This window comes from Nerophis lumbriciformis, linkage group LG03 (genome assembly GCF_033978685.3).
Source record: "Nerophis lumbriciformis linkage group LG03, RoL_Nlum_v2.1, whole genome shotgun sequence".
Taxonomy (NCBI): domain Eukaryota; kingdom Metazoa; phylum Chordata; class Actinopteri; order Syngnathiformes; family Syngnathidae; genus Nerophis; species Nerophis lumbriciformis.
Window position 1 is genome coordinate 63,872,946 of NC_084550.2, and position 23,055 is coordinate 63,896,000.

The following is a 23,055-nucleotide window of genomic DNA, read 5'->3' on the forward strand; positions in this document are numbered from 1 at the left end:
CCGGGCGCGGCTACCGCTGCTGCCCACTGCTCCGCTCATCTCCCAGGGGGTGGAACAAGGGGATGGGTCAAATGCAGAGGACACATTTCATTGGTACTTTAACTTTAACTTTAACAAATAGAAAATTCTCACAGAAATTTTGATCGGCCTGCTATCTAAGATGTGCCTTTAACCTCTGGCCTGGGGTCGATCGAAGCCGCCAAGTATCCAAGTTTTTAGGTTTAAACATCCAAAATTAGCTAAAACGTTAGCATGTTAATACAACAGACTGTAGCATACTTCTAAGATGGCACCAAGTATCAGAATCTTTGGTTTTAGGTATAAACATATACCGTATTTTTCGGAGTATAAGTCGCACCGTAGTATAAGTCGCACCTGGCGAAAATCAATCAATCAATGTTTATTTATATAGCCCTAAATCACAAGTGTCTCAAAGGGCTGCACAAACCACAACGATATCCTCGGTACAGAGCCCACATAAGGGCAAGGAAAAACTCACCCCAGTGGAACGTCGATGTGAATGACTATGAGAAACCTTGGAGAGGACCGCATATGTGGGTAACCCCCCCCCCCCTCTAGGGGAGACTGAATGCAATGGATGTCGAGTGGGTCTAACATAATATTGTGAGAGTACAGTCCATATTGGATCCAACATAACAGTAAGAGTCCAGTCCACAGTGGGGTCAGCAGGAGACCATCCCGAGCGGAGACGGGTCAGCAGCGCAGAGATGTTCCCAACCGATACACAGGCGAGCGGTCCACCCCGGGTCCCGACCCCGGACAGCCAGCACCCCATCCATGGCCACCGGACCTGTGTGTCTCCCCCTCCACAAATAGGATAGGGGGGAGCAGAGGAGAAAAGAAAAGAAACGGCAGATCAACTGGTCTAAAAAAGGGGGGCTATTTAAAGGCTAGAGCATACAAATTAGTTTTAAGATGGGACTTAAATGCTTCTACTGAGGTAGCATCTCTAACTAACCTACTCAGTGGCCTAGTGGTTAGAGTGTCCGCCCTGAGATCGGTAGGTTGTGAGTTCAAACCCCGGCCGAGTCATACCAAAGACTATAAAAAAAATGGGACCCATTACCTCCCTGCTTGGCACTCAGCATCAAGGGTTGGAATTGGGGGTTAAATCACCAAAATGATTCCCGGGCGCGGCCACCGCTGCTGCCCACTGCTCCCCTCACCTCCCAGGGGGTGATCAAGGGTGATGGGTCAAATGCAGAGAATAATCTCGCCAAGTGTATGTGTGACAATCATTGGTACTTTAACTTTAACTTTAACTTTTTAACTGTTACCGGGAGGGCATTCCATAGTACTGGAGCCCGAATAGAAAACGCTCTATAGCCCGCAGACTTTTTTTGGGCTCTGGGAATCACTAATAAGCCAGAGTTTTTTGAACGCAGATTTCTTGCCGGGACATATGGCACAATACAATCGGCAAGATAGGATGGAGCTAGACCGTGTAGTATTTTATTCGTAAGTAGTAAAACCTTAAAGTCGCATCTTAAGTGCACAGGAAGCCAGTGCAGGTGAGCCAGTATAGGCGTAATATGATCAAACTTTCTTGTTCTTGTCAAAAGACTAGCAGCCGCATTTTGTACCAATTGTAATCTTTTAATGCTAGACATAGGGAGACCCGAAAATAATACGTTACAGTAATCGAGACGAGACGTAACGAACGCATGAATAATGATCTCAGCGTCGCTAGTGGACAAAATGGAAGGAAAAAACATATATAAATCGCACTGGAAAAAAACTGCGACTTATAGTCCGAAAAATACGGTACACTTAGCTAAAAAAGCTAGCATAAAACTTTAGCATGCTAATATAACAGACGTTAGCATACTTCTAAGATGGCGCCAAGTATCAGAATCTATGATTTTAGGTATAAACATACAAAATTAGCTAAAAAGTTAACATAAAACGTTAGCATGCTAATATAACAGACAGTAGCATACCGTATTTCCTTGAATTAGCGCCGGGGCGGTAATTAATTTAAAACCTTCTCACTCCGGCGCTTACCAAAGGCATGCGGTAAATTTAGGCATACGCCTATAAATTTGAGTGTGATGTAAGGATCCCATCATGACATTGCTTAATGCCGCAATAAAATTTAAAGCACAATGAATCATCTCGGGAGTTCTTTTTGTTTGGGTCTGAAAAGGCAATTAAAATAACATTATTACCGCCTGTTAGCAGGTTTTCTTAGCTCATGATTTGTTTCTGAAATGTTATTCGTACAACTGCATCAAAATGACTCATATTTGACACACGCAGCTATATTAATAAAACATTTATTCAAAAGAAAGCGCTTTGAAAGACGCAACTCCAACAACAAAAAGTCAGCTCTCCACCACTACAAACTAACACAATATTAATAATAAGAATTGCAATTACCTTAAATCCTACTGAATAGCTCTTTATCTTCTTCCCTTTATGCTATTTTAAATGATTGAATTTAGTCTCCTCCATTTTGAAAATGATGCCTTGAAAGGTGAAGTGTCACTCGTGACGTGACAAGTTTGACCCGGTGGTAATTCTAGGCATATGCTAATTATTTTGCGAAACGCGTTTAACCCGGCGGTAATTCTAGGCATGCGCTAATTATTTTGCGAAACAAGATTGACCCGGCGGTAATTCTAGGCATGCGCTAATTATTTTGCGAAACGAGTTTGACCCGGCGGTAATTCTAGACATGCGCATATTATATACCCGGCGGCAATTCAAGGAAATACGGTACTTCTAAGTTGGCGCCAAGTATCAGAATCTATGGTTTTATGTATGAACATATACAATTAGCTAAAAAGCTAGCATAAAACATTATCATGCTAATGTTATCATGCTAAGACCATAGACGTTAGCATACTTCTAAGATGGCGCCAAGAATCAGAATCTATGATTTTAAGTATGAACATACAAAATTTGATAAAAAGCATAAAATGTTAGCATGTTAAAATAACAGACTGTAGCATACTTCTAAGATGGCACCAAGTATCCGAATCTTTGGTTTTAGGTATTATCATATACACTTAGCTTAAAAAGCTAGCATAAAACTTTACCATGCTAATATGACAGACGTTAGCATACTTCTAAGATGGCGCCAAGAATCAGAATCTATGATTTTAAGTATGAACATACAAAATTTGCTAAAAAGCTAGCATAAAATGTTAGCATGCTAATATAACAGACAGTAGCATACTTCTAAGATGGCACCAAGTATCAGAATCAATGGTTTTAGCTATAAACATATACAATTAGCTAAAAAGCTAGCATAAAACTTTAGCATGCTAACATTAGCATGCTAATATAACAGATGTTGGCATACTTCTAAGATGGCGCCAAGTATCAGAATCTATGATTTTAGGTATAAACATACACAATTAACGAAAAAGCTAGCAGAAACCGTTAGAATTCTAACATTAGCATGCTAACATTAGTATGCTAATATACATACGTGAGGTTAGCATATTTCCAAAATGGCGCCAAGCATCAAAATTAGGTTAAAACAATTAGCTAAAAAGCTAGCATAAAACGTTAGCATGCTAACAAAACAAAAAGGAATTCTCAGTATATATTTTTATGAAATAGATACCAATAATTATAACTTCCTGCTTCTCAAACTGATAACAAAATCTTGTGTTCAGACAGTTTTTTTATTCTTCTTTTTTTTTTAAAGATAGGTTTCTTACCTGCTGCTAGGATAACTTATTTACTACACTTGTTTGCAATGTAACAAGTGATCTAATTGGAGACCAAACTAAATACATTGATATTTGCCCAAACAGTTGTATTTTTCACTTGAGTTTAATTATTCTCAAAATAGCAAGTATGTGCTTGAAAAATATATTTTTCTGTGCTCAAAATTAAGGCCCCTTGTACACTAAACCGGCTAAGGTTATCCAGGGTAAATCCCACCTAACCTTATCCCTGTCCACACACACACAATGCCACTGTTTAAGAGGGCCCTATTATAGTGAATCACACCACACCACATCTTAAATTAATCAAATATTTTAATAGATATGTGAAAGTAAACAACTTGTTAGCAAATTTTATATACTCTGAACCAAGATGTTGATTAATCGCTCAACATACACGCTCGACAATAACTGATACAGCCTGCTTTGCCAGTCCAAATGCATTCGCTGTTTTTCGTAGTCTTCCCTCGTCGGCCAGGTAATACAAAGCACACGCTACCTTTTTTACCACATCCACGGGAGCCCGGATTCTCGTTGTCTCTCCTCCGACAAATGGACAACGTTTTTCGGGAAGTAGAATCACAGCTGACCTGGACATTCGAAAGTTCTCTTGCCATTGCTCTAGCACAACACACTTGTTGACAAACATATCCCGCCAGGCTGGCTCCACATTGCTATGTTGCCGTCTGAGATGTGTTGTATCCGAAATAGCTGCAATCACGCGTTTCCTTCTCTTAAGCTCTTCATGTGGGATTTTCACAAGTGTCTGTACATGTAGAAGAAGGAGAAACACAGGCATGTCTGAATGGTCTTAACTGCAGTTTGTGCACACCTTTCTTTGCGGCAGCTTCTTTAGCTCCGCAGGCATCTTCGTAGGCTTTCAAAACGCCGTTACTAATAATGCTGCCGTTTCATAACGTTTGATGTGTTGAAGTGAGATGTTTTTTTCCTCTCCTTGGCGATTGTTTGCAGAACATTTGTTGCAAATAGCACGTAAAAAGTCTTCTACACAAATAGAGATGTCCGATAATATCGGACTGCCGATATTATCGGCCGATAAAGGCTTTAAAATGTAATATCGGAAATTATCGGTATTGGTTTCAAAAAGTAAAATGTATGACTTTTTAAAACGCCGCTGTACGGAGTGGTACACGGACGTAGGGAGAAGTACAGAGCGGCAATAAACCTTAAAGACACTGCCTTTGCGTGCCGGCCCAATCACATTATATCTACGGCTTTTCACACACACAAGTGAATGCCTTTCATACTTGGTCAACAGCCAGCCATACAGGTCACACTGAGGGTGGCCCTATAAACAACTTTAACACTGTTACAAATATGCGCCACACTGTGAACCCACACCAAACAAGAATGACAAACACATTTCGGGTGAACATCCGCACCGTAACACAACATAAACACAACAGAACAAATACCCAGAAACCTTTGCAGAACCCCCCCCCCCCCCCCCCCACCTCAACCCTGCCCACCTCAACCTCCTCATGCTCTCTCAGGGAGAGCATGTCCCAAATTCCAAGCTGCTGTTTTGAGGCATGTTAAAAAAAAGTAATGCACTTTGTGACTTCAATAATAAATATGGCAGTGCCATGTTGGGACTTTTTTTCCATAACTTGATGATTTATTTTGGAAAACCTTGTTACATTTTTTAATGCATCCAGCGGGGCATCACAACAAAATTAGGCATGATAATGTGTTAATTCCACAACTGCATATATATCGGTATCGGTTGATATCAGAATTGGTAATTAAGAGTTGGACAATATCGGAATATCGTATATCGGCAAAAAAGCCATTATCGGACATCTCTATACACAAACAATGCCATGGTTGCTTACAGCACGGCACAGGTAGGAGAAAATCAGCGTTTGATTTGCTCGCCCTAACCCACCTACAGCACAGGAGTAATTTGAGCTTTTTTTTTTTATTATTATATTTTTTCATCAATTTTTTATTATTAGGTTTATTGGTATGACGTCATAGTTCTTTATATCGGCCCAATAATTATTCATTCGATATTTACTAGGGATGTCCCGATCCGATATTTGGATCGGATCGGCTGCCAATATTTGCCAAAAATTGCGTATCGGCAAGGCATGGGAAAATGCCGATCCAGATCCAGTTTAAAAAAAAAACTCCGGTCCGTGTTTTCCAACGCACATATTTAAATAATACATTCCACTTTTCTGCTGCTCCCTAATTTCCGTTCCGCATTTTCCAGCACACCTTCAACACATCCACAGGTCTGTGAATTCTCACGCAGTTGCTTTTAGCTGCTGGCATTACACGACAGGCTCTTCTCACTCTTTCCTGTGTCTCCCTCTCACAGACAGCAAGTGCACCTTCTTACACACGTCACATACTGTCACGACATACGTCACATACTGTCACGTCATACGTCACATACGTATACGTCCTCCCCGAGCAGAGAGGTAGGAGCATGGCTAACGTTAGCTGTGATGCTAGCGCAGCCGTGCGAGCAACGCTCCGTCTAAGGTGCTCGCCTGTGCAATTGCGCACTGTTTAAGCGTCCTCTGCGCATAGCAAATCTATGCCACGCACAAAATCTAATAAAAAAAAAAGCGCATAACAATTTTCGACACACGGACACGACAGAGAAAACAGTTTTCGTCATCATTGTTCAAATATTGTGACGTCTGTCGAGACGCTTATCTCCATTCGGTGCCACACGTCCACACCATCAAAATGCTGAGGCAAAGATTTCCACATCAACACCGTATGAAAAAATTAGTGATTTTTTTAGTTGTGATTTCCTTCTCTGCATGAAAGTTTAAAAGTAGCATATATTAATGCAGTATGAAGAAGAATGTTTTAATGTAGACATGCAAGCCTTGAAAGAAAATTTTGAAAATCAAGACTACATTTCCTGCAAATGGGTGCATTTCTACCCTATATTTTAACTATAGATTTATTCTCATATCAAACTCTTTTGGCTGTCTTTTTGACACTTACATCAGGCGCCCCCCTCCACACCCTGGATTATAAATAATGTAAATAATTCAATGTGTTTATCTTGTGTGATGACTGTATTATGATGATAGTATATATCTGATAGTATATATCTGTATCATGAATCAATTTAAGTGGACCCCGACTTAAACAAGTTGAAAAACTTATTTGGGTGTTACCATTTAGTGGTCAATTGTACGGAATATGTATTTCACTGTGCAACCTACTAATAAAAGTCTAAATCAATCAATCAAAACACATAGAATCATCATACTGCTGTGATTATATGCATCAAGTGTTCATTCAAGGCTAAGGCAAAATATCGAGATGTATATTGTGTATCGCAATATGGCCTTAAAATATCGCAATATTAAAAAAAGGCCATGTCGCCCAGCCCTAGTTCAATGATGTCATGTATAATTTTGTCTATTTTGTGTTTATCCTTGAATAAACAGGTCAGTTTCTTGTTACCAACCATTGTGTATTATTCAAACTCCCCTAATTCAGCTGGCTAGTTGTTATCAAGAGTACTAAAACCCTTCTCAACATGATTCTGACAACTATGTAGGCTAAATAACTTTAAACTTTAATACATGCTCGGATAGGCCAGTATCGGTCAGTATCGGTATCGGTCAGTATCGGTATCGGATCGGAAATGCAAAAACAATATCGGTATCGGATCGGAAGTGCAAAAACCTGGATCGGGACATCCCTAATATTTACCATGTATCCCCAGTAGCAATCATATTATTGTATGTCATTGGCTTACATTGTATTTAAACTAGTAGATTTTGTGTTTTAGTTGGAACGTAGCACATTTGGTGTGATTTAAACTAGATGAGTCTACCAAAATGGTATTTCCAGTTTCATTTTTGACAAATATGACATTTTTACTCAAAAAGTTTATGGTTGAGAAATAAATAAAATCGTACTGAGGAAAAAAATGCCTGGTTGGATGCCTTATGGACATCCACAAGAAATCATTTACTGCTTCATAATTGGTTTAGAAAATGTGCATATGTCAATTTTACTTATGTTTTATGCAGGAGAAGACCAGCACCCTTCAGCATTACCAGTCACTGCTCAGCAAAAAGCAAAAAGAGTTCCAGCAATCTTTGGACAAGAGTAAACAATCACAAACTCAGCAATACACGGAACAGCAGCACAGAATAGACATGGTAACTTGACTCCATTTTTTCATGTTCCTCATTTTTGTCTCCTCATCCTGCCCTACACATCACCCGTCACATCAATTAATCTTTTCATTTGGCTGATAATGTGGAATTGATGAATAATTAGGTGTGCTTCCTGGTCTTATCTTGCCTCTGATTGGCCAGTCTGTAATGTTTGGCCCTAACCTTAGCCAATTGTGACTCATCATATGAACACCAACCAATCATCATGGATGTTCTCCGTATGTAAGGAAGTTCTCATTCACCCAGTTTGTAGCGGGTAGCTTTGATGTAAGCTACCTCGCTACATGGCTCTAAAAGTGGCTAAGCGACAGGAAAATCTAGTTGTTAAAAAAGTAGCAAAGCTACTCCCAAACTACTGGGAATTGTAGCTTATTGCAACCCATCACTGGTCTTGAAGTAACTGAGGCCTGACTTGGTTGATTTGGTTCCGAATAGTTTGCTGTCTGAATAAGAACATGATGGGAGTTGAGCTACAGCCACGCAAAACTCCAACAATACAGGCACTGAAACAGGAGTTCAGAACATACGCCCATCCAAATGTATGTTTTTCCAGCCCAATCAAGTAAATGTATGGTGGTCAAAAACCCAGCTTTGTCAAACGAATCAACCTGGAACATAGCGTTCCTAATCTGTGATATATTGTAATGTTATGAAACACGCAGACAAAACGGCCCACGGTTGTGTTGGTGTGTATTGCACAAGACATAGAACTGCCCAAATAAGGTGTGATCTCAGTAGATGCAAATCTACTTCATAGATTTGTATATTCTTATTAATGTATGAATATAATGTAGTGCTGTCAAACAACACATTTTCAAAAATCAGATCAATCACACTTTAATTTTGATGACTCGTGATTCATTGCAGTAATTACCATGCTTAAATCATTTAAAGGCGACCCATTATGCATGCAAAACCAACATTTCTTACCTAATGGCACCTGCTTTTATGTATTTGGGATCCCCAAAAGTCCGGAAAATTTAAAATCAAACTGGAGGCATTGCGAAGATATTTCCTTCATAAGTCCGTCAAACGAGCCATTTTGAATTTGCTCTGACTTGTGACGTTTTCTGACCAGTGACATCAGCGGTTATCTCCATATATGGTAAAAAATTCACCCGAAGACCCTTGCTCGAGTCTGCCAGTGTAGACAACGAGCTCCTTCTTCTTCCCTTACCTGTTGTTTTGGGGCAGAATGGCTCGTACATGCACATGCATCCTCCGCTGTTGCCATTTGTCACACAAAGTAGCGTATAGTTCTCACTTATATCTGACAGTAGACTCGCTATGGAAGCGCTCAGAACTAGAACATGGATGACTGGGAGAAGACGCTGTCGAAGTGAAGCGACGTAAATAAGACCGCACACAAAATCACGCATACTGAAGAGACGGTCAGAAAGCGACTAGAACATAATCACATGTTATGTAGACCACAAGGAAGGGTTTTACGTGTAGAAATAAATCAAGAAAAAAATATTAGGCATATCGCCTTTTCAGCAACATCATTTTATAATTTTATAGCTGCTAGAGGTCTTAAGAGGCTGATTCAAACAAATTAAATTGATGCTTTTTCGTGTACCGGTACTTTAGATTTTTTTTAATGACGTTTTATTTATATATATATATATATATATATATATATATATATATATAAAATAATTCTCATATGATGAAAAAAAAACTACGTATGCATTTTTACGTATACGTATGCAGCCTCTCTCCAATGAGCGCACCTTCAGGTGTAAAAAAACTAACAAAAGTTGTTTCATTGTAGATGCATTGCGGGACTGCTTCTAAAATGCCCATAAAAAGTAGCACATGCATGTTTGAAAACGCCACAGGTAGGAGAATGATAACACGAATGATGCCTTGCATAGCACACGCAAAATCCTCATTTAAATAAAGCGGTCTGCACCACACCATTTGTACACGCAGTGTTCGTAAATTGCATGCAACACACAGGTTTTACAGATTGCACACGCTATTTATCAGAATCAGAATCAGAAATAATTTAATAATCCCCAAGGGGAAATTAACATTTTCAGCACAATCCCATTGAAGAGCAGACAAACATTACAGGGAGACAGAACAGGATCGCTGACGGGTCAGCCAACTCCCGGCGCCTCTTACAAAACACCGCGTGGTGTTTCGGTCTTAGTAAATTTGGTGTATTGATTGCTATTTACTAAGCAGTGAGTTTGCATGTTCTCTCTGTGACTGTGTTGGTTCCCTACGGGTACTCCGGCTACCTCCAAAGACATCAGTGACGTGCAGTGAGGTTCATGGCTGGTGAGGCACTGACTTCATCACAGTCAGATTTACAAACTTATGAACCCTAAAGAGTATCTTATTCACCATTTGATTGGCAGCAGTTAATGGGTTATGTTTAAAAGCTCATACCAGCATTCTTCCCTGCTTGGCACTCAGCATCAAGGGTTGGAATTGGGGGTTAAATCACCAAAAATGATTCCCGGGCGCAGCGCCGCTGCTGCCCACTGCTCCCCTCACCTCCCAGGGGGTGATCAAGGGATGGGTCAAACGCAGAGGACAAATTTCACCACATCTAGTGTGTGTGACAATCATTGGTACCGTACTTTAACTAAACTTTAACTTTACACATACAAACTGTAGCACACAAAAAGCACATTTAATTAAAAAAAACGTTATGGTCTTACCTTTACTTATAAGTGCGGGAACAGTGGTGTTCGTGTTGGAGGAGTTGTGAATGAATGAAATATGAAATCCATGCTGCAGTCTGCAGGTGTACCTAATGTTGTGTCCCTGCAGTCGTTCATGGCTCCTCCGGCGCGAGCATTGTTGTTTTTGCACTTTTTGGCTTCTTGTTAAGTGCCTTTTTTTGGGTGGATTCGGTCTTGCACGTGGAGGGTTTGGGTGTGGGCTTTGGTTGGTGTGGCGCTCCCGTCGGGGGGTGCATTCTGCGGCGGGTGTGCATTAACCGGCACCAGGAGGCGGGATTACTGCGAGCCTCACACAGTGCGTCTTCACAGCAGTTTTATGATCGCTCAGCACAAGAAATACGTTACACACATACAGTTGTTGACAAAATACACTGTACATTATATACCTCAGCTAACTAAACTATGGAAATGTATAATATAGTTCATATAGCAATACGGTCTCACTGCACAGCAGGCCAGCAGTTAGCCGAGTCCGCAATCCATGTTGAGGCACAACTGAGTGACGTGCCTCAACTGGCTGCTGATCACCGCACCGTCTCTTCTCAGTATTTGAACGGCAAATGTGAAAATTCAGCGATTTTGAATAAAAATAATCTAAAGTTGGTGAAGTTAAATGGAAAATAACTTTATAGTATAATCACTGAATACATATAACATATAACTTTTTACATTTTTTTTCTTTCCATGATGGCAGGTGAGGCCCCGCCAGTGACCGCACGTCACTGAAAGACATGCACCTGGGGATAGGTTGATTGTCAACACTAAATGGTCCCTAGTGTGTGAATGTGAGTGTGAATGTGAGTGTGAATGTTGTCTGTCTATCTGTGTTGGCCCTGCGATGAGGTGGCGACTTGTCCAGGGTGTACCTCGCCTTTTGCCCGAATGCAGCTGAGATAGGCTCCAGCACCCCCAGGGACAAGCGGTAGAAAATGGATGGATGGATGGGTTTGCACCACACCATTTGTCCACGCAGTTTTAGTAAATTGCATCCATTCCATCCATCCATGCATTTTCTACCGCTTATTCCCTTTGGGGTTGCATGTTTTACAGATTGCCCGCGCTATTTACCACATGGTGTTTCGATCTTAGTAAATCTGGTGTATTGATCGCTATTTACTAAGCATTGAGTTTTCATGTTCTCTCCGTGACTGCGTTGGTTCCCTCCGGGTACTCCGGCCTCCTCCCACCTCCAAAGGCATACACCTGGAGATAGGCCCCTCCCCCCTTCAAAGTCATACACCTGGGGATAGGTTGATTGGCAACACTAAATGGTCCCTAGTGTGAGAATGTTGTCTAGCTGTGTTGGCCCTGCCTTGACGACAAGGGTTAGGAAATGGATGGATGAATGTTCACTGCTACTAGTGTTTGATGCTATCTCCCTGTGGTGTAAGGTTATCAATCTATCCTGAAAAGCTCCTGTAATAGATGTGCTGTGAAATAGCCTCCACAAAATCTACTGGAGTTGAGTTAATAATGTTTCCTTTGCGATCTTCTCAGCCTTTTCAAGTGTAGGCGAACAAAAGTCTTAAAGAACTTGGCATCTTAACTTCCGCCTGGGTGTATTTTAGAGCCAAATTTGCCACGAAGCACAACCTCAACAATCATATTTTCACTAGCATATGCATTGATATGGTCACTGACCTTATAGCAACCACTGCTGCCTTCCAGGTAAGGTAAAGCAGCATATATGGTCAAAATAAATTGCGTTGAGCTGTTAACTGTAATTATTTTCTCTGTGTTTGCAGCTGCAGTTGTCTGTGGACAAGGCTCATTCTCAGTTATTGGAGATGGAGCAGGAGCTGCGCTCTCTCCAGAGAGAGCGAGATGAGGCGCACGCCACAGCTTTCCAGCTTCATACTTCCATAGAAAAGCTCACACAAGTAAGGACGCCTCTAATGTACACTTCTATTGAACAGACTGTGAAAAGGAAAGTGTTTTTATTTGGCTCCAGGAGAAGCAGATTGAAGTGAGGCACAATGAAGAGTTGCTCCAGAGTTTGAACAAGCATACAGCCGAGTCTGCTTCCAAGGTCAGTACAGCAAGAATAAGTTATCCTTTGGTTGACCGGACAAAATACTAATGTAACTACCAAGTGGGGACCAGCTTCATTGTTCCTTCTATTTCATGTCTTTATCCAAGGCAACTAACTACATATGATAGGCTGAAATGACAAAATCAGTGGTATATGGCTGGGCGATATATCGATATACTCGATGTATCGCGGGTTTGTCTCTGCGATATAGAAAATGACTATATCATGATATTCGAGTATACGTTCTCACGCAGTTGCTTTTAGCTGCGGGCATTACACTACAGCATGGGTGTCAAACTCTGGCCCGCGGGCCAAATATGGCCCGCCGTGTAATTTCACTTGGCCCGTGAGGCGATATCAAATTAACACTAAAGCTGGCCCGCCGATTGTATACAGCGGCGGTGCCGCGGTAACACCTCATTCACTGCTAATTCTCATACTTGCCAACCCTCACAGGAGACTCCCAATTTCAGTGCCCCTCCCAATAATAGTCACATCCGCTTTTCATCCAGTCCAATGAGTGCTGGCCCAGTCACATAACATGTGCGGCTTCTGCACGCACACACATTAGAATGCAACGCATACTTCATCAACAGCGATACAGGTTACACTGAGGGTAGCCGATTAAAAAAACTTTAGCACTGTTAGAAATATACGCCACACTGTGAATCCACACCAAACAAGAACCCTTTGCAGCACTAACTCTTCCGGGACGCTACAAGGTGTGTGTGTGGGGGGAGGTTTGGTGGTAGCGGGGGGTGTGTTTTGTAGCGTCCCGGAAGAATTAGTGCTGCAAAGGATTCTGGGTATTTGTTCTGTTGTGTTTATTTTGTGTTACGGTGCGGATGTTCTCCCGAATTGCGTTTGTCATTCTTGTTTGGTGTGGATTCACAGTGTGGCGTATATTTCTAACAGTGTTAAAGTTTTTTATACTGGCACCCTCAGTGTAACCTGTATCGCTGTTGATGAAGTATGAATTGCATTCACTCGTGTGTGCGTACAGAAGCCGCACATATCTTGTGACTGGGTCTGAACGATGCTAGAATGGATGAAAAGCGGACGTGACGATAGCTCGTAGAGGACGTTAAAGGCACGCCCCCAAGACTGTGTAATACGAGATATAATGACTGATGAACACCTTCGTTCGATAATGAAGCCCAAAGCCTGAGCCCCGAAATTAATGAACTAGCATCCAAGAAAAGATGGCAGGTATCTGGCTTGGGCACATCAGATGAGATCAGTGTGTTGCAAACTGAGCAGTTTAAAGTCCTGAATGGTTGGTTTATTCATTGTTATTTTATTTTCAAATTTATTAGCCTGTGGAAAAAGTTAATGTTGATATTTACCTTAGAAGGCTGCAAATAGAAAAGAGGCATTCTATATTTATTTAAATTGTATTTGATATGCCATTTATATTTTTTAATTATTATTATTTGAAACTGGATTTTGCATGTCACTATAAAGTTATATAAGCCTTGCTTGTTCAATATTCAATGCAAAACTTGTTTGGGTCCCTATTAAAAGGTTAATTTGTTCAACCTTGGCCCGCGGCTTTGTTCAGTTTTAAATTTTGGCCCCACTCTGTATTTGAGTTTGACACCCCTGCACAGGCTCTTCTCACTCTTTGTTGTCTCTCCTTCTCACAGAGACTTAAAACAAGCGCACCTTCTTACATACGTCACATACTGTCGCGCGTGCAACGTCATGCGCGCTCGCCAAGCAGACAGTTAGCGACATGGTAACGTTAGCTGTGATGCTAACGGTGCGGTGTGGGTGGTAATACGAGAGAGAGAAGGTGCGAATCTGGTAACAAATGAAGGAAGAATTAATTCCCAAGAAAAACATCACGGGGTCCATCGTCTGGCGGTGGTTTGGCTTCAAGCGGGAAGATGTTGAACAATTATGCGGCAAAAGCGTTGCTACAAAAAGAATGAAAAAAAATGTAGCATCATTTGAAAAATCACCCGCTAGAGAATGAAGAGTGCTTGAAACTCCGCATGTCAACATCTCCGTTCGGTGCCACACCAACAAAATGCCGAAGAAACTATTTCCACATCAACACCGTATAAAAAAAAAAAGTCAACAACAGAAGGAGATAACGTCCGCAGGAACCTACCACATAGCGAAGGACATACACTATTTGATTTCCTATTATGCAGCTCATTTTTATTTGACACTTATTAAAATATCTTGTGTGACATCATGCACAAAAGTGCACTTTATTTGTTTTAAACTATTGTAGTGGCGTTCTGTACAAAAAGTGCACTTTAAGTGTTTTGATATGTCATCTTAGTGACATCATGCACAAAAGTGCACTCATAGCTTGTTTTAAAATGTATTTGACAATCTTGCACTTTCTGTTTTGGAAATGACATGAATATACAGTTTTGGTAAATTGACTTAGTTGTGATTTCCCTCTCTGCATGAAAGTTTAAAATAAGCATATATTAATGCAGTATGAAGAAGAATGTTTTAATGTAGACACATAGAATCATCATACTGCTGTGATTATAAGCATCAAGTGTTCATTCAAGGCTAAGGCAAAATATCGAGATATATATCGTGTATCGTGACATGGCCTAAAAATATTGAGATATTAATAAAAGGCCATATTGCCCAGCCCTACAGTGGTATAATCTCAATTTAAGAATATGCTTTCTACTGAAGACCTCAAACAAAGCGCAAGTGAAGGTGACTGCAGTAAAGGCCTGACGCAACATTTCTAAGGAGGAAACTCCATAAAATAATATGTTTATAATGGCATCATGGATGTCTTTGCCATCATGTCATTCTGTACAAATGCCATTGATCCCCAATAAATGGTAATACATGAAAATGTTATATTTTCTTGTTAAAAATGAGAAATTCACCATTGCGAGTGTTGACTTGAACTTTTGTGTTTTGTGCGTGCTGCAGGTGTGTGAGCTCCAGTCGTCTTTGTCAGCCTGCAGAGAAGAGCTGACATCGCATTTGCAGCAGATGGAGGTCGTCAAGAAGAGCTATGAGGCTAATCTGCAGAAATCCAAAGAAAAGGTAGACAGTGTTATTAAGTCTCTGATCATCTGCACTAGTCGACCTTCGTTTATTGCGGTTAATTGGTACTGGGCGTGACTCTGACAAACGGATTTCCACCAAATAAGATTGCTATTAACTAGAATATGCAATTCTAGTGGAAATTGTGTGTGAATGCCGTATGTGCGCAAGCTGCGGATACGTGTGAGTGGAAGAGAAATGCTTGAAAGATGAGGATAAGTGGAGTCTGCGGATGTTGGAACGCTTCGATTTGGACGACACATTTTGGTTTGTATATTGACCATTCATTTTCAATGGGGGGAAATTCCAGGTAATTCCAGGTAATCTGGGAACTTTCAAAACCGGGGAAACACTTTGGTTTTAATGTGCAAGAAGAGTGGAGTATGTGGATGGTAGAACTGTTTAAATCGGGTGAGAAATGTGGGAGTTGTACAACTTTGAAAATATGCATCCATTTGAAATGGAATCTCCTAGAATTTTGAGAAAACCGGGAATTTTTTAAAAGTATAGATAATATCACATATGTCCGAAATGGTGTGAATTTGTTGCTGTGAATCGGTCGATAAATGTTGACGTCGTAATAATTTGTAATTGAAAATTGGTATTTTCGAATTTTGGGATAACCGGGAATTTATACGAAAAAAAGATAGGTACCTTTAATGTCTTAAATAAGTGGAATGTTTTGATAGTGGAATGGTTGGATTATGTTGAAAAATGTAGAAGGAGAAATCAAAAGAAAAAAAAGGTGGAAATAGGTAGGGATGTCCCGATCCAGGTTTTTGCACTTCCGATCCGATACCGATATTGTTTTTGCACTTCCGATCCGATACCGATACTTACCGATACCGATACTGACCGATACGGGCCTATCCGAGCATGTATTAAAGTTTAAAGTTATTTAGCCTACTTAGTTGTCAGAATCATGTTGAAAAGGGTTTTAGTGCTCTTGATAACAACTAGCCAGCTGAATTAGGGGAGTTTGAATAATACACAATGGTTGGTAACAAGGGTTTCACGGTGGTAGAGGGGTTAGTGCATCTGCCTCACAATACGAAGGTCCCGAGTAGTCTTGGGTTCAATCCCGGGCTCGGGATCTTTCTGTGTGGAGTTTGCATGTTCTCCCCGTGACTGCGTGGGTTCCCTCCGGGTACTCCGGCTTCCTCCCACCTCCAAAGACATGCACCTGGGGATAAGTTGATTGGCAACACTAAATTGGCCCTAGTGTGTGGATGTGAGTGTGAATGTTGTCTGTCTATCTGTGTTGGCCCTGCAATGAGTTGGCGACTTGTCCAGGGTGTACCCCGCCTTCCGCCCGATTGTAGCTGAGATAGGCTCCAGCGCCCCCCGCGACCCCAAAGGGAATAAGCGGTAGAAAATGGATGGATGGATGGGTTGGTAACAAGAAACTGACCTGTTTATTCAAGGATAAACACAAAATAGACAAAATTATACACGACAAACAGAAATGGCATAATTGAAACTAGGGCTGGGCGATATGGCCTTTTTTTAATATTGCGATATTTTAAGGCCATATTGCGATACACGATATATATCTCGATATTTTGCCTTAGCCTTGAATGAACACTTGATGCATATAATCACAGCAGTATGATGATTCTATGTGTTTTGATTGATTGATTGAGACTTTTATTAGTAGGTTGCACAGTGAAGTACATATTCCGTACAATTGACCACTAAATGGTAACACCCCAATAAGTTTTTCAACTTGTTTAAGTCGATTGATTAAATTGATTCATGATACAGATATATACTATCAGATATATACTATTATCATAATACAGTCATCACACAAGATAATCACATTGAATTATTTACATTATTTATAATCCGGGGTGTGGAGGGGGGCGCCTGATGTTAGTGTCAAAAAGACAGCCAAAAGAGTTTGATATGAGAATAAATCTAAAGTTAAAATATAGGGTAGAAATGCACCCATTTGCAGGAAATGTAGTCTTGATTTTCAAAATTTTCTTTCAAGGCTTGCATGTCTACATTAAAACATTCTTCTTCATACTGCATTAATATATGCTACTTTTAAACTTTCATGCAGAGAAGGAAATCACAACTAAAAAAAAATCACTATTTTTTTCATACGGTGTTGATGTGGAAATTTTTGCCTCGGCATTTTGATGGTGTGGGCGTGTGGCACCGAAATATTGTATATTGTAACGTCTGTCGAGACGACAGACGTTACAATATTTGAACAATGATGACGAAAACTGTTTTCTCTGTTGTGTCCGTGTGTCGAAAATTGTTATGCGCTTATTTTTTTATTTGATTTTGTGCGTGGCATAGATTTGCCGTGCGCAGAGGACATTTGAGCAGGCGCGCACCTTAGCGGCTGCGCTAGCATCACAGCTAACGTTAGCTATGCTGCTACCTCTCTGCTGGGAGAGGACGTATACGTACGTATATGTGACGTGTGTGAAGTTGCGCTTGCTGTCTGTGAGAAGAAGACAGAAGGAGTGGGAAAAGCCTGTAGTGTAATGCCAGCAGCTAAAAGCAACTGTGTGAGAATCCACAGACCTGTGGATGTGTTGAAGGTGTGCTGGAAAATGCGGAAAGTTAATAGGGAGCAGCAGAAAAGTGGAATGTATTATTTAAATCTGTGCGTTGGAAAACACGGACCGGAGTTTTTTTAAACTGGATCTGGATCGGCATTTTCCCATGCCTTGCCGATACGCATTTTTTGGCAAATATCGGCGGCCGATCCGATCCAAATATCGGATCGGGACATCCCTAGAAATAGGGCTTTGGAAAACTGGGAATGTCTGGAATTAATTTGAACTTGGAAACTGGTAATTGGAATGTCCAGGATGAGTGGAGTGTGCGAATGGTGAAACAGTTTGAATCCGGTTACAAATATGTTAATGGTGCAAGTTTGAAAATTGGCCTAGTCATTTCAATGGGGAAAAATGCCCCGGAAAACCTGGAATTCCTGGTAATCTGTGATATTTGGGGAAAATGAAAACTAGTAAACCATCGATTCTCGACCGTGTCGAACATTTTGATACTTGAACGGTTCCAATCGGATGAAAACTGTGGGAGCTAAAAGCTTGTAGGAAGTGTAAGAATAATACATAGATGGTTGGTTGGTGTATAATCTTAAATGCTTTGGCATTTACACAATAAACTGAATATTTTCAGTTGGAGTATAAAAAGACTATTGTGACTTTCTCAATACCTTTTTTTTTAACTTTATCAGAGTTCTCTAAACATGAGGTTACACCTACATAATCACCTTTACACTCGTTTCCCCCAATACAATAGCCTTGAGTGTATTGGGGTAAATTAGCACTCACCGGTAGCCCGAAGGATCCTTCAAACGTCATTGCTGTGGCTGTCGCCTGGCCACGACAACATGACCACGACCTGGAAATACTTCTTTCACATCCTGGGTCATTTCTCTGTTAGAACTGGGCTTCCATCTGTGAAACCGTGGGTGGGTGTTGTTTGACAGCTGTAGCTACGATCATCAGCTTTGGTGTCACTAGTTCCTTGTCCTTGCGCTGTCATTCCACATGGATCACGCCAAAACTGTGTTATTGATGGACATGTTGCTAGTTTAAAGCAGGCTCAGTGTCAGGCTTGTCCCTGACAGTTTGACTGTGTTTTAGTTTTTCCTCTGCGTTTGTCTTAGTTTTCTGTCAGCGCTTTTATTTTGTCTTCATTTCCTGATTGTCTCCCTGAGTGCTGCTTCCCCTCAGCTGTGGCTGATTGGCACCTGGCCACACCTGGTGTCAATCAGCCAGCTGCTATTTAAACCTGCCTTCCCCTCCAGTCAGGGCTGGATTATTGTCATTCCTACTTGTCGATGCCAGTGTAGCTGTAAGTGGTAGCGGTAAGCTATTTATTGTAGATGTTTGTAGCTTGCTGTCTTTTTGTTCCTCGTCTTCCAGTTCCTGTTTTCCTGGCTTCCTGTTCCTAGTTCCTGGTTTGTGTTTTTTCCTTTATTTTATGAACATTAAATCATGTTTTCCCACACAATGCCTTCCGCCTTCTCTGCATCTTGGGGTTCGTGTCCTACAAACTCTGACACTCAGTTAGCCAGAAGTGCCGTGCCGATTGCCGATACTACGTCTCGCTGTTGTCTTTTGTTATAGTTTGTGCATAAGTCTCACCGATGTGTAGATGTTATTGATGAGGCAGGACTTGATCAAAAAGGTGGTCAACTTGAGATTGTTGCAGTAAAATACTGTCGTACCAAGAGTACCAAGAGTAGTTCACCCTAGGGCTGGGCGATATGGCCTTTTTTTAATATCTCAATATTTTTAGGCCATGCCACGATACATGATATATATCTCGATATTTTGCCTTAGCCTTGAATGAACACTTGATGCATATAATCAACCCAGTATGATGATTCTATGTGTCTACATTAAAACTTTCTTACTTTAACTTTCTTACTGCATTAATATATGCTCATTTTAAACTTTCATGCAGAGAGGGAAATCCCAACAAAGTCAATTGACCAAAACTGTATTTATTAAACAGTTATTAAGCAGTGGCACAAACATTCATGTCATTTCAAAACAGAAAGTGCAAGATTGTCAGAGACATTTTAAAACAAGCTATTAGTGCTTTTTTGTGCATGATGTCACTAAGATGACAACACTAAATTAAAGTGCACTTTTTGTACAGACCGCCACTACAATAGTTTAAAACACATAAAGTGCACTTTTGTGCATGATGTCACACAAGATATTTCAATAAGTGTCAAATAAAAATGAGCTGCATAATAGGAAATCAAATAGTGTATGTCCTTCGCTATGTAGAAGGTTCCTGCGGACGTTATCTCCTTCTGTTGTTGACTATTTTTTTTCATACGGTGTTTATGTTGAAATGGTTGCCTCAGCATTTTGTGGGTGTGGCACCGAACGGAGATGTTGACATGCGGAGTTTCAAGCACTCTTCATTCTCTCGCGGGTGACTTTTCAAATGATGCTACATATTAGCAGTAATGCTACTTTTTGCCGCATACTTGACAAATTACGGTTGTCTGTCCGACATATTCCCGCTTGAAGCCAAACCACCGCCAGACGATGGACACCCTGCTGTTTTTCCTGGGAATTCATTCTTCCTTCATTTGTTACCAGATTTGCACCTTCTTTCTCTCATATTACCACTCGCACCACAGGTAACGTTGCCCATGCCGCTACCTCTCTGCTCCGCGAGGGCGTATACGTATGTGACGTATGTAAGGAGGTGCGCTTGTTTTACGTCTCTGTGAGAAGGAGAGACAACAAAGAGTGAGAAGAGCCTGTAGTGTAATGCCCACAGCTAAAAGTAACTGCATGAGAACGTATACTCGAATATCACGATATAGTCATTTTCTATATCGCACAGAGTCAAACCCGCGATATATCGAGTATATCGATATATTGCCCAGCCGTAGTTCACCCTTAACCCGGAAAAAAGTAAATACCGTATTTTCCGGACCATAGGTCGCATCAGGCTATAAGCACACTGCTGATGAGTGGGTCTATTCAGGTCTATTTTCATACATAAGTCGCACCGGATTTTAAGCGCATTAAAGGAGTCATATTAGGATTTTTTCCCTAAATTTAAAACACTTCATTGTGGTCTACATAACATGTAATGGTGGTTATTTGGTCCAAATGTTGCATAGCTTATGTTTTACAGACCATCTTTAAGTCGCTTTCTGGCAGTCACATCAGGATGAGTTGTTTTGTGTTCTGTCTTATTCACGCAGCTCACCTTTGACAGCGTCATCTCCCCGTCATCTTTGTTGTAGCGGTGTAGCGTGCAAAGACGGGAGTCGAAGGAATGTCAAAAGATGAAGCTAGCTGTTATTCAGACTTTACTTAAATCAACAACGGAGGAGCATCTCCTCATCCGTGACCCACTCGTACAACAACTCTGGAAATGTGTCCCATGAAAAACTCTCTAATATCTAAAGTTCTGTGGGTGAATTATGTAAACCCACTATACCGGTAATTTTTAGTGCTACTGACCTATATAAGTTAGAACTTTACCCTTCTTTATATTAGAAATGCCCCATAACAAGAAGATAGAGGGAAAAGAAGAAGCTTATTGGCTACGTTGTCGGCAGGGACTACAAATGTGGACGTGCGCAAATTTTCAGGACTTATGCAGATCCCAAAAACAGATCAGCAGTTACCAGAAGGTAAGAAAAGTTGGTTTTGCATAATATTGCAAAACAAAACGCCAGATAATGTGTCCGCTAATGGGTGGCATTATTACACACCATAATAATACTCGTACTTCTGACTACGGTAGCTGTAATGCGCCGACAATCCATCATGCGGTGCGGCTTCAAAGTCGTATTAAAACATTTTGAAATATTTTTGAGCGCCGTGTGTAATGTTCTATATTCTCAATGGAACATTTAAAGTTTTGGTGTTCTTTACTGGCGTCATATTGCAGTCTACACGTATCTCTTATGTGTGACTGCCGTCTACTGGTCACAATTATCATTACACCATGTGCCAAATAAAATTGCTTCAAGGTCGGTAAGTGAAGTGAAGTGAATTATATTTATATAGCGCTTTTCTCTAGTGACTCAAAGCGCTTTACATAGTGAAACCCAATATCTAAGTTACATTTAAACCAGTGTGGGTGGCACTGGGAGCAGGTGGGTAAAGTGTCTTGCCCAAGGACACAACAGCAGTGACCAGGATGGCGAAAGCGGGGATCGAACCTGCAACCCTCAAGTTGCTGGCACGGCCGCTCTACCAACTGAGCTATACCCCCCCACCAGGTTGTAAGCACAACCAGAATTATTCCATACATTAGGTGCACCGGGTTATAAGGTGCACCGTCGATTTTTGAGAAAATTAAAGGATTTTAAGTGCGCCTTATAGTTGGAAAAATACGGTACACCATTGTATTTATTTTTTAATCTGCCATGTAGTGAAGCCGCAAGTTTGAAGCGCAACGGAGCAAAGGACGACTGTCCTTATTTCATCCTTGACCTCCCATCCCTCTTTCTTCTCTCTCCAGGTGTGTTCACTGCAGGAAAAGCTTCACGGTTTGACCCGGGTCGCTGAGAGCGCCAGTGATCAAAACCTGCAGCTTCAGCTATCCCTGCAGCAGCTTCAGACCATGCTGACCGACAGCACGACCCGTATCGCAGAACTGGAGGAGAGCCAGAGTCAGCTGCAGCGACACGTGAGTGCAAGGTTTTTAAATTATGGACAGTTTACCGCTAATAATCTCCTTTGTTCAATTGTCAAATGTTCTCAATACGAATGACGTTCCTTAAAGGGTAACATTATCACCAGACCTATGTAAGCGTCAATATATACCTTGATGTTGCAGAAAAAAGACCATATATTTTTTTAACAGATTTCCGACCTCTAAATGGGTGAATTTTGGCGAATTAAACGCCTTTCTATTATTCGCTC

The 23,055-nt window shown here is 41.0% G+C and overlaps 1 protein-coding gene across 1 annotated transcript in view; it reads left to right on the forward strand.

Moving 5' to 3' along the window:
- The window catches only part of ccdc18 (coiled-coil domain containing 18), an 83,612-nt gene that overhangs the window by 26,502 nt on the left and 34,055 nt on the right, over positions 1–23,055 (forward strand). The window contains exons 11-15 of the mRNA XM_061941246.2: positions 7,736–7,867; positions 12,330–12,464; positions 12,536–12,613; positions 15,533–15,649; positions 22,652–22,819. Coding sequence (XP_061797230.2) covers positions 7,736–7,867; positions 12,330–12,464; positions 12,536–12,613; positions 15,533–15,649; positions 22,652–22,819 — 630 coding nt within the window. The remainder of the gene's footprint in view (positions 1–7,735; positions 7,868–12,329; positions 12,465–12,535; positions 12,614–15,532; positions 15,650–22,651; positions 22,820–23,055) is intronic.